Here is a 15534-nt window from a genome sequence, read left to right as displayed (position 1 = left end):
GTGGGACGACGGTCTTAAACTGCTAATAAAACTTGCGGTCATCTTGAATATTGATAGAACTATTACTAAGGACCATTTGTTTTACAGAATTTGAACAATTTCAGTTCTGTGAAGCAACTGGTCGTAATGATATAGTAACATAATTAGAATAGAGCTTTCACGTAATTTGCAAATTGACTTCGAAATTTTATGAATTGTTAAAATTGTGTGGAACAACTGGCCCTTATCAGTAACATTTGACGATAGGTAATGCCAAATAAAACGAAAATCTCAAAATAATGAATTTTTGCTTTTTAATCGCATTGTTTCCATTTCCGGTTATTTGAATATTTTTTTCCTATGGTAATTAAGTTGAAGTATATATATTTTTTAATTATGCGTGTCAAGAGTGTGTCTAAGCCCGTCACCCCACGGGTCGATAAGCAATCGATAAAAACCGAATGCTGAAAGTTTTTTGAAACCTTTACTCGTACTCACCGCAACTTATTATTATAACATTGCTAAGAGGGTTCATGAAAATATGGGATGGAGAGTGATGTCGGTGATAGAGGGTCGGACTAAGTTTTATTTTTTTTTCTCTTTATCTTCCACCTTGCTGTAACATCTAAAATCATCTTAACATCAAAGAAGAGTAGTTGCTGGATAGTGGATAGGTATATATTATTATTGAATAGGTAGGTAACAATACGCATGCCTCCTAAAATATAAGTAACTAGTAAAGTTTTATTTTTCAAAAATCAGAAACCTTATTATAACAACTGATATTTCATCGCTGAAATCTGCTAACCGGGAACACCTAACCATTGTGTTATCTTAACTATAAAGCCGAAATCAGTTTTAGAAACAGAGAAAACTGTGGTCGAAATTGGCTAGAACGTTATAATACAGGGTTTTCCAACAAGAGGTGTTATTTTGATATTCAATCGTAAAAGATCAATGGTTTAGTTGCTTGTGTGGCACGTAGCGCCGTATTGTTGAAAGTAAACGTTGTCCAGATCAATACCATCCAATTCCGGCCATAAAAAATCATTAATCATCTCTCGATAGCGCAATCCATTCACCGTAACTGTTGCTCCAGCCTCATTTTCGAAAAAGTAAGGTCCAATGACTCCGCCGTACCATAAGTCACACCAAATAGTCACACGTTGAGGATAGAGGAGGCTTTTCGACAATAACTCTTGGTTTTTCCGAGCCCCAGATGCGACAATTTTGCTTGTTGACGAAGCCACCGAGGTGGAAATGGGCCTCATCACTCAAGATGATTTGCATTTGATTCACTCAAATGAATTTCAATGCGTTGTTGAAGTGTGTATCGTTCCATTTTTATTAACGGCGTAGTTTCTACTTGTCAAATGTTAAAAAATGACAGCTTCAAAAGTAACATCTATCGAAATAGCGGGCTATTCAAAATAACACCTCTTATTGGAAAATCCTGTATTTGCATGGATTGTTTGGAATTTCGGTGTCAAGTATTTTCGAAAATTCCATTCCACCATGACCCGAGCCGGCCCTTAGCGAAATGGCGCCTGGCGCGACTCAAATTTTGGTTCCCCCTATCAAAACTATTAAATGCATCACTATAATCAATAACATTTGAATGATTAATATTTTTATGTAGCGCCGTTTTTATGAAAAATAATCTCAAGTGCGATGTGTTAGGACTGTTAGGTATTATGTATTACCTGCGCCTTGGCTCCTTGGCAATTCGGCGCCGGAGCGGTCTGCTCCAATTGCGACCGCGTAGGGTCGGTCCAGACCATGAACCACAGATATTAGAAATATGTATAACCATAAAAAAGTGAAAAAAAACCGCCGTAATATTATTATTCTAAGTGATTAATTTCCTTCAAACATTATCGTCTTGTTGAAAAACGACGGCAGATCTGAACAATCAGATTATACCAAACATCTTTATTCCACCCATTCAAATAGTGAAATTTTTGTTGTTTATTTTGTGAAATGATTTTTTTAGAAATATTGAAATATTTCATTTAAAATAAATAATTGCAGATACATAACTGCGTAAATTATTTCATAATTACATTTTTAATTTCAAGGGAAATATTAATTTTAAAACACTAGGCTACCCTAAACTTATAAAATCACTGAAATAGCTAAAATATTAATGTTAATCAAAATAAAAAATATTATTAGCAAGAAAAAAATCAGATTTTACTGCTTTTAGGTTGAACTTTGTTACCGGTACCTAACTACCGGTTGAGTTGTGGCATATTCTTTCTTACAATTTTTTGTCTATGGAATCTATGGACTTTTTACTTGTTTCTTGTTTGACAGATCGTATTTTGACGTTTGTCAGGTTTGTCGGCTGTTTTCTCATTGTGTGAATAGTCCGCACAATATGTTTCCAAAAATGTAATCTTATAAATGTAAACGGACATGAAGCTGGATCGTCAGAAAAAAATCCAATCGCAGGACATAATATACAGCGAGAACACTTTCTCTTCGTGTGAAAACTCTAATGGGGGACTTATGGCCCGCGACTTCGAATCTCTGGTGCGAGAAACCTGCGCCGACAAGCTAGATGAGTCGAACGGTTCTTTTGCAGATTACTTAGGAAGTTTATACCAAAAAAATGAAAACTCAAATTTGTACTCGCCCCCCCATCATGAAGTCTCACAGATTAAAGAAAACTGCGGCGGTGCTGCGTTTTCTCAACTGAATAGGCAGATTGGCACAGAAGAAAATAGTTTAGTTAATAAGAAAATTGATTCTGCCACCATTTGTACTACTAATGAAGATGGACCAACTTCTCAATCTGATCAACTTGCCACCAGTTTACAAGCAGAAGGAATTGAAACAACTGTCGGGGATGCATTGCCCGAGACACCCAAGCATTCTGTTACTATTGTACCATCTACATCGGATAATGGGGAGGTCAACTATGTTATTGTTGTTCACCCGACTGTTCCTAAGTCTGGGGAATCGCCCGACACAAGCAGTACAATACAACCTCCTACACCGGAAGAAGAATCTACATCAACCAAAAAGAAAATCAGAAAAATTCCCACATATCCTGTACAGAAGTGTGATTTGTGCGATTACACCAACCCATTCAAAGCTTTAGTCAATCGACATAGAAAAACTCATTCCGAAGTACGGCCATTCACTTGTCCTCTCTGCGATAAAAGCTTCAAAGATAAGCGGTATTACGACTATCATAAAAATGCTCACTCCGGTACCAAGCCGTTTACTTGTCGTCTCTGCAGCAAGACTTTTGCAACAATCGGAGAGCAGGGGCGCCACGTGCGCTACATGCACACTGGAGAGAAGCCCCACAAGTGTGATAGGTGCGAGTTCAGATCTGTGGAGCTCCACAAGCTCAAGAGACACATCCGCAGACACCTCGGAGAGAACCGCTTCCCCTGCTCCAAGTGCCCCTTCACCACTGCCGACTCTTTCAAGCTAGAATATCACATGAGTCTCATGCATTCTGATGACTATTACTGCGAAGAGTGTGATTTGAATTTCACAATGTCAGGAGGCCTCCAAGATCATAAGTTAGACCACATAAAGGGAGACCCAGTGTTCGCGTGCGCCTTGTGCCCCTTAACATGCGCATTCAAACAGACTTTAACCGAACACATGCAAGTCTTGCACAAGTTTGGCTCTCCAATAACATGCAAAGATTGCGATGAGTCTTTTATGGATAGAAACAGTTACAAAATCCACCGTCGAACTCACGGTGGGCACAAGTTTAAATGCAAATTATGTCCATTCAAAGCCACGTACAAGAGCCAAATTAATGTCCACATGTATATGCACACTGACTCCTTTTCTTCATATGAAAGAAGAAAAAGACTCTCCGATTACCAGCCAATTATAAACAAAGAGCAAGCTGAATACAAAAGGAGTAATAGCATAATTCAAGCTGAACCCAAACCGAATAAAAACAGAATACAAGCTGAATACAAACCGAATAACAGAATACAAGCTGAATACAAACTGAACAGAAACAAAAAACAAGCGGAATACAAAGTAAAAATACCAAACACAGTGCTTTCGACTCTAGCCAAACAGAAGAAACACGAGTGTCCTACATGTGAAAAGGAATTTAAGGATTTTGAAACTCTCAAGAAGCACTTTATTTCGCATTTAATTTCAGCGAATCGTGGGACTAAAATGGATAAGCCTAAAATAACTGTCAAAGACGATAAAAGGGAAAAAGTGGTAAGTTTGGAGGATTTAGATGAATTATCTGTCTTCGATGCCTTGAAGTCACCAGTAGATATTTCCGATGGGGTGTTACCAGATGGATTATTGCCAAATATGGTGCCAGAAAGTATGTCCGTAGATGGTGTGTCGCCGGATGGCTTTTCGCCCGATATATCACTAGATGGTTTGTTGAAGGTTAGTGTGCATACTGACGGTGCGTTACCAGATGGTATATGTCTGAATGGTTTGTCACGAGATGGCATATTGCCAAATATAGTGTCAGCAGGTTTGTCTGTAGAAAGTGTTCCGCCAGTCGGCTTCTCACCTGATGATATATCGCTAGATGGTTTGTTGAAGGTTGGTGTACATCCTGATGGTATGTGCCTGGATGTTGAGTCACTAGACAGTTTTGCATCCAATGGTTTATCACCAGACAATGTTTTACAATTGCCAGACGGTGCATCATCCGATAGTATATCACCAGATGGTGTATTACCGATTAGAATGTCTCTGGATGCTGTATTGCCAGATGGTCTCTCATCCGATGGTTTATCACCAGATGGTGTATTGCCGATTAGTATGTCTTTAGATGGTGTATTGCCTGTTGATCTCTCATCCCATGGTATATCGCCAGATGGTATTCTACCAGATGGAATGTCTATAAACAATGTGTTGTCAGACAGTCTCTTAGCCAATGGTTTATTATCAGATGGTGTTTTGCCAGATTGTGTGTTTCCTGACGGTGTGTTACCCATTAGCGTTTCGCTAGATGGTATGTTACCAGATGGTGAATTACCAGAAAGTGTGTTTTCTGATGGTGCGCTACCAATTACTATTTCTCTAGATGGTGTATTGCCAAACGGTCTCTCATCCGATGGTCTACCGCCAGAAGATGTGTTACCAGGTGGTGTGTTTCCTGATGGTGTATTACCAATTAATGTGTTAGAGGATGTACTGCCGAATGGCCTCTCATCCGATGTTATATCAGTAGACAGTTCTTCCTCAGATAGTGATATTGTGTATGTTGATGGTATGTCAACCTACGACGAGTCTTCAGATTTTATATCACCAGATAAGGTTCCTGAAATACACATTGAATCTAATTCGAAATCAAACATTGCAGAGGACATTGTAGACCAGTTTGAAAAAATGCAGGAAGAATACGCAAAAGCCAATAATAACAATGATGAATATGCTAAGGATGAAACGGTAAATATTGAATGTGATTTGATAAGTTGTTTGGGCCTAGATGAACTGGTGGATAACATGGATGATGATGAGGATATATCTTTGAGTTCGGTATTTTAATTGTTCAATATTTCCCTTTTCATTTCAAAACTTAAATTCATCATTTTACAACTCAACAGATAAATCTATCTTCTATATTTATATCTATATAAATAAAAATGTTTGTTTGTTCAAAATCTTAAATCTCTGAAAGTTCTTCTCTGATTGCTTTGAAACTTTGACATAACGTGGCACTTGAATATGCATGAATTTTTGTATACTGACATTATATAGATGTCACCTGTGACAGGTTAAAACATTGTTTTTTTTAAAACAGCGCTATCTGTTGGACTTAAAAGCAACACGCGCTATTATTTCTCTATCTGCACAGACAGACTGACCCACAGCAACGCGTGACGGGGTACAGCTAGTTCTTTACGAAAATTCAATCATACAACTTATGTTAGTCTAATAGTTTTTACTGAACAAAGAACTAATGTTTGAGGAATCACTGCGATTGTCACTAATGCTTGCTGTTTTTATATTGTATTTATAAACACTATTGCGATGTGATATGATTATCTGTAACATTATTGAATGCTTTAATTTACTTAATGCGATGGTTATATAACAATTTACATAATTGATTTTAATTATTATAAAGGTTTTGTTATATTCGTTCAATTATCTGTGATTCAAAAATGTTTATGCTTTTTCTTTAAGGTCAAAAGAAAAATCATGATATTATGCGATTGATTTGTGTTTGGGCCTAATATTACATAAAGTATTAAATGTTTAAATTAGATTATTGAATCAGTTTAATTAATCATATCATGTAATATTATTTTACATAAATGTGCAATCACCTCATTATGTCATATATATCATTGCAAAATATTATAAATCTTTGTAAATGGTTCATATTAAGGTATCTTATAATTTAAAATATGTAGCTGTATTCAATGACAATTCAATTCACTATTGTATTGATTTGCATTTTTTTAAATATTTTGTGGATATATAAAAATCCATTGTACTACATCGTTGATACATAACTAGTTAAAGGATGCAACAAATGATTCATGTGCACCTCTTTTACTTTGATAAATATGATTCCTTTTTGCATTGGATTTAAGGGTAAATGTAACAAACTTTATAATCTTCGCATTCATAGATGGCATTAATGTAATTATATTATTGAAATACACTTTTTGCAACTTATGCTTTCAAATATTTTGTTTGCGCCTGTACATACTTAATATGAATATCATACGCAATAATAACGCCATCTATGAACGCGTAGATTATAACGTACATTACTTTTTTTGCTACGCTGCTGTGAAGGCAGGTAAACAGGTGGATTAATAGATTATTAACGAATAAAATTCCAACAGAATCAGTGGATTATATTGATAAGATATTTAGCCAAAAATTATTGTAAATAATATTATTGTCTGTCCATTTGTATATACATAATATTATCAACTTTTTTTTGTTCCGACTGCCGTTTTTATTAGATTGTTTCTTCTCGATTAAAAGGATTTTATGGGGTAATAATAATAAATTGAAATCGCTTTGGCTTTTTGATAACACAATATCGCTTAAATTAAATAATCTAATTCTTAAATTTTAATTTGTTGGTAACATGGATTTTATAGGGTAATAATGTTAGATTGATATCGCTTTGGCATTTTGATATTGTTGTATTGCTTGATTTCAGACACATTGATAAACACAGAACACAGTCTACTATGTATTGTGAATTTTGTAAAAGTGTGCTAAGACAGCAATGCGCATAGACGTCTTTACATACAAAGTATTTTGTATGGAACACATGCGCAGTGCGTATCGTAAATATATTTATTTCATTACAATAATTCTTGAAAGACACGAGCACTTAGTTTTCTTAAAAATAATTTTTGATGATTATTTAAAATAAATTGATACATTGTATGCTATTGCTTGCCCACAGGCATCTTCAAACATTGAATGGAATGAATAACTTTATCATAAAGATAATATTATAATTGTTTATATTATGTAAGGCATGTTAATTACTGCATTCAATTGAAATCAATTTATTTATTAATTTAAAAAATAAATATATCAACTATACTAGTAAAAACAGAGCTTTTCTTTTAAAGGCAGCTTCATTGATGCTAAAAATGTCAATATCCGAATTTATTCTGTTCAACAGCAAGATTGCTCTCCCCACAGGCATGACCATTGGCAAGTTAGTCCTGCAGGCCTGGGAGATAGAATAGTCTATGTTGTCGGTGACGGAGATAATAGACGGGAACATAGAAATGAATGCTCTTCATGATGAGCGAGTTTTCAAACCATCCACCAATCAGTCTGAAGAAATGTCTAGAAATGTGCAAATTCCTCCTGGCCCGTAGATAGTTCATTCCGAGCATACCCAAAAGAAAGTCGGTAGGATAGAATTTAGTTATCTGCATATATGTACTCGGTTCCATGCTAACTCAACACAGTGATATAAAGTCATTAAAAACGATGAAAAAATTTATTTTTTTAACATAACCTAACCTAACCTACTTAACCCAGTTAATAAAGTTTTTGTTTCATCACTTTCCATGACTTTATATAACTTTTTAAAGATGTGATGAATTATCATTTTGATGATTTATCCGGTCACAATATACTCAATTAAGGGTATCTTTAATGGATTTTCTCCACACTCATCGACATTATATCTGTATAACTCAAATTTGATGTATACACTTATTTTATTTTGAATTAAGTATTAGTGTGTATACTTTTAAGGTTATAGGGTTTTCTGAATTTGAACACGTATTTTCTTAAGTTCAAGCACTTTGATCAAACCAATCTTTTGAGATGGCCTAACTTGGTTAAATATTGTCGTAGCACAATCGTATTTAAACTCTGTGGTAAAAAGAGTGTTATTTCTGCACTGTAAAATTCCCTTGAGGTAATGGCGCTGTAAAAATGATCCCATTATTATTAATTCAACAGGCCTCATGCTAATAACTAATTTTTAACAAAAAAACTCTCTCTTTCATTTCTAAGGTAAATCTATAAAAAAACCACTTAAGCTTTCTAGAAATTAACTAGAATTTATATATTTTCATTGATTGTAAAAAAGTAGTTTTACCTTATCCTAATGATGCTTGATATATTTAAGTTTGTGTGTGTTTTATAAATTAATATTCTAAATGTGTATGTACATGGATGCCAAATTTACAACGTTTATTTAAATGTAAGTAAAATACTCCCAGCTTGCCGGTAAATGTCTCCTGAATAAACAATTAATTGGTAATTTTTCGAAGAAAACTTCTTCGGAAAGGTTTTCACTTTGTGATGGCATTATTTATTTTAATAAAAAGACAAATAACTTTGTTTACATCACTTTATTTGTACACAATCAACATGTTTCATGAACAATGTTCACTTCTTCAGTATACACTTCTATATACTTCTATTCTAAGTATATACTTCTTCAGTTCTTCTTTGAGTATATGTTTGATCCTGAAGAAGTGAACATTGTTCACGAAACATGTTAATTGTGTACAAATAAAGTGATGTTAACAAAGTTATTTGTCTTTTTATTAAAAAAATTTAATTGGTCATTTAGCCCCTACACTCAAAACAATATATACTTGTACCAGATAAAATGATAATATGTGTAATCATTGAAGACAATATTAGCGATTCTCTCCTTGCCGGAGCTTTGCTCTGCATGGCTGAGGTCTCCGCAAAGCCTGGCAACGGTGAGGTCCTGTGTTCAGTTCCTCGACGCAACTGAATTTTTTTCCGACTGTTCAGTTTCAAATTTTCATTTGAGAGTGACTAATATTGTCTTCAATGATTAAATATTACAAATTGAGGTTTTACTCATTAAGTTATATATTCTATTATTTAAACTTGTAGAAAAGTAATGTATTTAACCAAGACGCTATTTTAAATTTTCATCTGAGAGTCGCTAATATTGTCTTTAATATTGAAATTTGAGGTTTAAGTTAATAAAAAAAAAATGCATTAATCATTAGAACAGCAGTGTGATAAATTTAACAAAGAAATTCGAAATGAATAGTTTTTTTTTAAGTTCTTTGAGTTCTTTATGTGGTAAATGATTACACACCGTTTTCTCGGATAATAAGTTAAATGTCTAAAATTATAACAACCTATACGTATTGTCAATGTGTGTACATAATAATATATGAATGTATGCCAATATAATCCTTGCTAATGTCAATGATGTTGTGAATAAACTACCGGGTGGATTATTCAATGCCAATTAAGTAGTTTTAATAGTCCTAAGAATAAAATGAATATTTATATTATTTTAATTTGTCGATGTGGAAGTGTTTATTGAAATTCATGTTAGTATTGAATCTCTTTGATGTTTTCTTGTAACATGTGTACTCATAGATTTTAACGAAAGGAAAAGACTTTGATTGATTAAGGATTTGCTCACAGATTTGTCACAACAATAATGATTTATAATTTATTCACAAGCTTGGAACAGTTCAAATATTATCATAAATCTTTCCCAGTTTATGGCGTTGTTTGGCAGTCGATACTCTGAATGTTGACATGAAACAAATTGTTCAGGAGAGAGTAAAATCCATGACGCATATGTGATTTTGTACTTGGAAATGACATGCATCGTTTAACATAATATTCGAAAGAAAGAAAATACTCGAAGAAAGTGATTATGAATCGATTAGCATTAAAATATCAGTTTTAGAAATATTGTCACATTTGCGTTGTTGCTTGCACAAATGAAAAATAAGCACTGTTGTAATATCATGGCTTTTTAATTAAAATTTACCTACACTTAAAGGTGTGACAATGCACTCAGAAATAGACATTAAATATGTTAAGACCTCTTTCTTTTACAAGTCTGTAATAATTTTTACTCTCTCTCTCTCTCTTAAGCTCTTCGTCCATATGACTACACAAATATCCGCTACTCGACGATTCAAGTATCTAGGCGACTACCGCCATATGTCTGCCTGCAGGTTTGTGGACTGGTACACGTTGCCGACATTTTAAAAACTCGTCTACAAGCCAGTAGGGCGAGGTTGTTCCCAATCACATCGACGAGACTTTAAACGTGGCGCAACTTGTGTCAGAAATTTTGTGACAATGCTTGTGCTTTAGATCAATTCTGGGAACAAAACAGTCAAAAAAGAATAACAAGAAATAAATATGACAGCTACAGCAGCTGTTTGGTTGTGAGTGAAATTATGATTCTAGTTTAGAGAATTTAACAATGATTGGTGGCAACGCTGGTCTCGTGATTTAAGTAACGACACGTAGGGACTGTACCCAACAAGTTATTTGTCACTACATGAGTATCTGATGATTGCGTATCCCTGTTTAAGTTTCAAGTCATTTGAGTCATGTTTGCTGTGAGAGATTAGAAATGCTTGGCATATATACTAAGCAAGGTTAGTGTCTGGGATTTTATAGCTGTATTAAAGACACAGACGTATTGTCATATTAAACTTTTTGTAATATTTGATATACATATGAATGTCAACTGTGTCCAAAAATTAATGTTTTGGGACCTACAGTAAGTAGGTAAGTCCTAATATTATTTAACTTAGGCGTTTTATGACGAGTTCTGCAATGTCATTATATTTGATCTACATATCTTTACAAGCTGCTAAAGGAGGATCTCACAAACTTGTTTAAATCCATGGATTGTTTTGTATCCGCAAAATCTAGTCTTGAAGACACCGACTTCATAGTTAACCATGTAAATCTGTACTGTCTTTTAATGTATTAGGAATTTTTGTTTCATTAATTTCTGTAATAATGGTGTTCTTTAAAAATGTATTTCTGAGTTTTAATAATACATATTGTACTTAACACTATTTAGGTCTTTCTTCCACAGGGATTTTGCAGTATCCGATACTCGATGATTCAAATACCTTGGTTTGTACACGGGCATACATTTTGCAAGTTACACACACTTTGCTGACATTTTGTAAAAATGTCTGCGATGCCAGTCTCCCGCGACCATCCGGAGAGGTGTTCGCCACTCGTGTATAATATGGCATCACTCGTGTCAGACATTTTGTGATTTTTTAAATCAATGCTGGAAACAAGTCAAATAATGACAGGATATAAAGATAACAGCTGCAGCGAATGTTTAGTTGTCAGTGAAATTATGACGTTTCAAGAATGGTTGGTGGCGATGCGGGTCTTGTGATTTCAATCGCGACGTGGACTGACTGTGCGCGACAAGTCGTTTGCATTGTGAGTAGTCATAGTGAGTATCGGATACTTGCATTTCCCTATAGAAGAAAGGCTTTACACATATTTCTAGTCACTTTGATTCTGTATAATAATATGCGTTTTTTTCGCTCCCTGATCAGATGTGACTAACACTAGTATAATATGTTATTATGTTATGTTACTTGAGTCTATCTCAAATTACTGGAAAGGATTTTGTTTGAGATTTTAACTTTGGAAGTTTGTATCTTTGAATTCATTTCTGATTTGATTGATTGATTTGTCATAGAGCATTATGAATTGGAGCATTATAACTTTTAAGCAGTTTTTAAACATATATATTTATTTATTTATCTGATTGATACATAATTTAAATGCACACACTCAAGCTACAATGATTACTGTACCTACCTATATTACATGTATATCGTTTTTTAAGTTTCGTAAGAAAATGTACTGACTACTATATATATTTATCATGTATTATTAAGTTAGATTTCCCAAATGTATTTTATTAATGCTTATTATGTATTATTTACACCTAAATAACAACCATAAAATATTATTCAATTTTGTTGGAAAAACCTTTTAAAGGTGATATCCATCAATGTAATATTAAGGCGATGCACTACGTCGTGTAATATTTTAAATTGAGCCGCTATCAATAACAACCCTTATGTAGATGGCGATAAGGTTTTAATTCCCGCCTAACACCATCCGCCTGTTTTGATTTATGCAAGAAAAAAACATGGCCACAAAATGCCTTTTATTTTATTTTGTGGATGTTCAGGCATAAACATTTAATTTTTTTCGATCATTTTATAAATAACTTAATTTCCCACATTATACAATAAAATTATAACCGAACATGTGTTCGTAAGTAGGAGATTTTGAACTTTATAGCAGTTTTCATAGGCCTTTACATTATTTTTTTCTGGGCTTATAAAAAGACTTATCTAAAAAATACTCGATTATTTCAAAGGCCAAGATGTATCCTAATCGCATTATTTAATTAAAGCATCTGAAAAATTTCTAGGCGACCAAATTTTCAAACCAAAAACACATGATTTTGCATTACTACGTATGGCATCGCCTTAATCATTGAAAAAGAAGATATTACATTCTAATAAATACATGTACAGAACAAGACACAGAAAACAAAAAGGTAACAGTTGCAAATGGGAATCGAATCTATGTCTTACAAAATTAGTTGAGGTTAATATTGTTAATTCTGAATTTGAAATATGAGATTGATAAAAATGACGTAAAAATATTAGGTCACAATGGCCGAGTAGATCGAGGCGTTGTCCTGTAAGATGGAGATCCTGGGTTCGATTCCCAGTTGTTACTTTTTATTTTCTGTCTCTTGTCCCGTTTAATTATTATTTAGATTTATTAGTATTATCTTCTTTTATTAATAAAGTATTATGTTTGTCGATAATATAACAATATCATTTTTTGATAAACTTTTTATTTTGTAGAATAATCCTCTGTGATATGTTTTTATTTCCTGTTAAGTTATGTTCTAGTCAAATGTATGAATTGTTTTATAAATATATTGATTATTATGTGATTGTTTCTAGTCAAGCTGAATGGCCTGTATTGTTTGAATTTTGTATACGAAGACTGTAAACTTTGTGGTGCTTCGTGTAAATATAGCTCAAAGAGCTTTTTGAATTTTTTTTCTTACGTCGTTTTATGATTATGATGTGATAATAAATATTCAATATCCTAATAATGACTTAATTTTTTTTAATGAGTAATGCATTAATATATCTAATTTAATTTGGGGGGCGGGTATGAGTACCGCCGCCCAGGGAACCATTCATTGGATAACAAACACTTCTGCTATAGGTTAATCCAAGTGATTCTCTACCTTTGGTGACTTTGCAGGGGTGCCCGGATTCATGTGAAGAGGTTTGTCCAGGTCTTGGTGGTCGATGCATCTGCTCACCAACTGCGTGGCGGGCCGGATCGGGAGACGCCGGCTTAGGACCCGTTCCCACTTCCGTTTTAAAAACGGATACCCTAGTGGCTGTAGTGGATGTATGGAGCTGTTCACACTTGTCCGACATTTTTTGTCGGATGGATCGCCAGCACGGCGCGTCCGTTTTCAAATCGTGTCGGAAGGAAGTCGCAAGGAAGCAGGCACGCTGCGTGCTTGTATTTGGTTATTTTGTTAAGTAAATAAATCAAAACTACAATAATGGATAAGGAAATAAATCCCGAAAATTTAATACCTCTGCTCGAAGAAAGAGTATAGTAATATTTTATTTTTAACTAAATAAAAACAAAACACTTGGTGTACACAACTTTTGTATATCAAAATTTATATTTTAATTTTTTAAAGTTTACTTTTTTTAAAATTTTAATGCTTTAATGAGATGCACGATGCACGGAAGATCGTATTAGTTTAATAAACACACAATAAAAAATATTTGAGTTGTTATTGTTTTCTTACTTTAAAATATCGATAGCCTTTTTTCAGGACAAATGCACTCTCTTAATTTTGTATTTTGATATGTTAAGCTCTCTGAAACTCATTCCAGTAGATGGTTAAAGGAAGTTATAGACATTCTCGCCATTAAGCGCCCTTGAGGTGATTTTCTCACGGTGAAAACGGCACTATATAAATAATCCAATCATTATTATTCTAAAATAATTAAAGAACTTTAGTTCATCACTTCTCAACTCACCAATTAACACTTGGAAAATTCCTACAGAAAATCTTTCAGCTATGATTGGGTGTACCCAAAATTTTCTTTTCTCTTTTTTCCTTCTTTTTAATAAGTACCACATGACAAGAAGAGCTTCATCGTCGTCCATTGCGCACCATTACTGAAGAATGAGCAAATAAAATGTTTTGGTTGAATCGACAATTATTTGTTTTCGTAGAGTATGATCCGGTTTTAAAACGGATCCGTTTTTAAAACGGGACCCGCCTCCGATTTGAAAACGGAAGTGGGAACGGGCCCTTAGGGGGACGCTTTGATCTCTCTGGCCGTATTCTAACGCGTTGCATAGCAATGGGAGGGATGGATTCATACATCTCTCCTGGATACAGACCCTCAGATTCTTATCCACCACTCATACCTCTTTCCTTTCTAGAATTTCCTCTCCTTGATTTACTTAAAAAGCTCCTCCACACAGCATCCTCAAATATTTTCTATATTCACTTACATGACAACTCAGGACAGTGGCAATTTAACACACTTTTAAAAAGTGGTAAAAATTCTTTAAGGTTAAACGCAACGCTCGTTGTATTCTACGTGTTCACAGATGGCGTTAATTAATTAATTTGATCAAAATTCGCTTTTTGCAAGGTATTGCTTTACAGTATTAAGACAAATTATTTGTTTGCGCCCTCATATACGCAATATGAATATGAATAAATAGTTTTGTCCGTATAAAAACTCAATTCTATCGAGAAAGGCATACAAATACAATATTGGATTGAATCATCGGTAAAATATTGTATTTGTGTGCCTTTCTCGAAAGAATTAAGTCTTTAAACGAACAAAACTATTGATTCATATTCATATTGCGTATATACGGGCGCAAACAAATGATTTGTCTTAATATTGTAAAGCAATACCTTGCAAAAGCGTATTTAAACAAAATTAATTAATTAACGCCATCTGTGAACACGTAGAATACAACGAGCGTTGCGTTTAACCTTAAAAGTACTGATAAAAAGACCTGGCCTATGACCTTACCTAATGTAACCTATTTAACCCAGATATGATTTGAGATTCAAGGCCAAAAGTATAATAATGATTTATTTTTGGGGTATTATGCCGTGTTGCTCTACTTCCTTCTTTAGCCAAAGTGTCCATCATCAGGACACATCTGCTCTGATGATGTACACCGTAATGCTGTACGAAACTTTGGCTAAAGAAGGAAGTAGTG

The 15534-nt window shown here is 34.0% G+C and overlaps 1 protein-coding gene across 3 annotated transcripts; it reads left to right on the top strand.

The window, feature by feature from the left end:
- Positions 1–2313: 2313 nt before the first annotated feature.
- LOC149415303 (uncharacterized) lies at positions 2314–14021 on the top strand. Of its 3 annotated transcripts, XM_089642308.1 has the most exons (3): positions 2314–4188; positions 5297–5382; positions 13519–13576. In XM_089642308.1, exons 1-2 carry the CDS (start codon positions 2398–2400, stop codon positions 5306–5308), a joined length of 1803 nt encoding a protein of 600 aa, XP_089498434.1. In that variant the 5' UTR covers positions 2314–2397; the 3' UTR covers positions 5309–5382; positions 13519–13576. The 3 variants fall into 3 exon arrangements, with proteins under 3 accessions (XP_089498434.1, XP_089498432.1, XP_089498431.1); XM_089642306.1 differs by lacking the exon at positions 5297–5382 and having other exon boundaries at positions 13519–14021; XM_089642305.1 differs by having other exon boundaries at positions 2314–5382; positions 13519–14021.
- The last annotated feature ends 1513 nt before the right edge of the window (positions 14022–15534 follow it).

Source organism: Hesperophylax consimilis, chromosome 18 (assembly GCF_061612785.1).
Source record: "Hesperophylax consimilis isolate HC1 chromosome 18, BYU_Hcon_1.0, whole genome shotgun sequence".
Taxonomy (NCBI): domain Eukaryota; kingdom Metazoa; phylum Arthropoda; class Insecta; order Trichoptera; family Limnephilidae; genus Hesperophylax; species Hesperophylax consimilis.
This window is presented reverse-complemented; position numbering and strand designations above follow the sequence as displayed.

Bases quoted from the DNA above. Each gene is read 5' to 3' on its own strand.
- LOC149415303 (XM_089642305.1), top strand. From the start codon at position 2,398: ATGAAGCTGGATCGTCAGAAAAAAATCCAATCGCAGGACATAATATAC. The intron at 5,383-13,518 runs GTAAATATTGAA...GTGACTTTGCAG, and splicing joins AATATGCTAAGGATGAAACG to GGGTGCCCGGATTCATGTGA.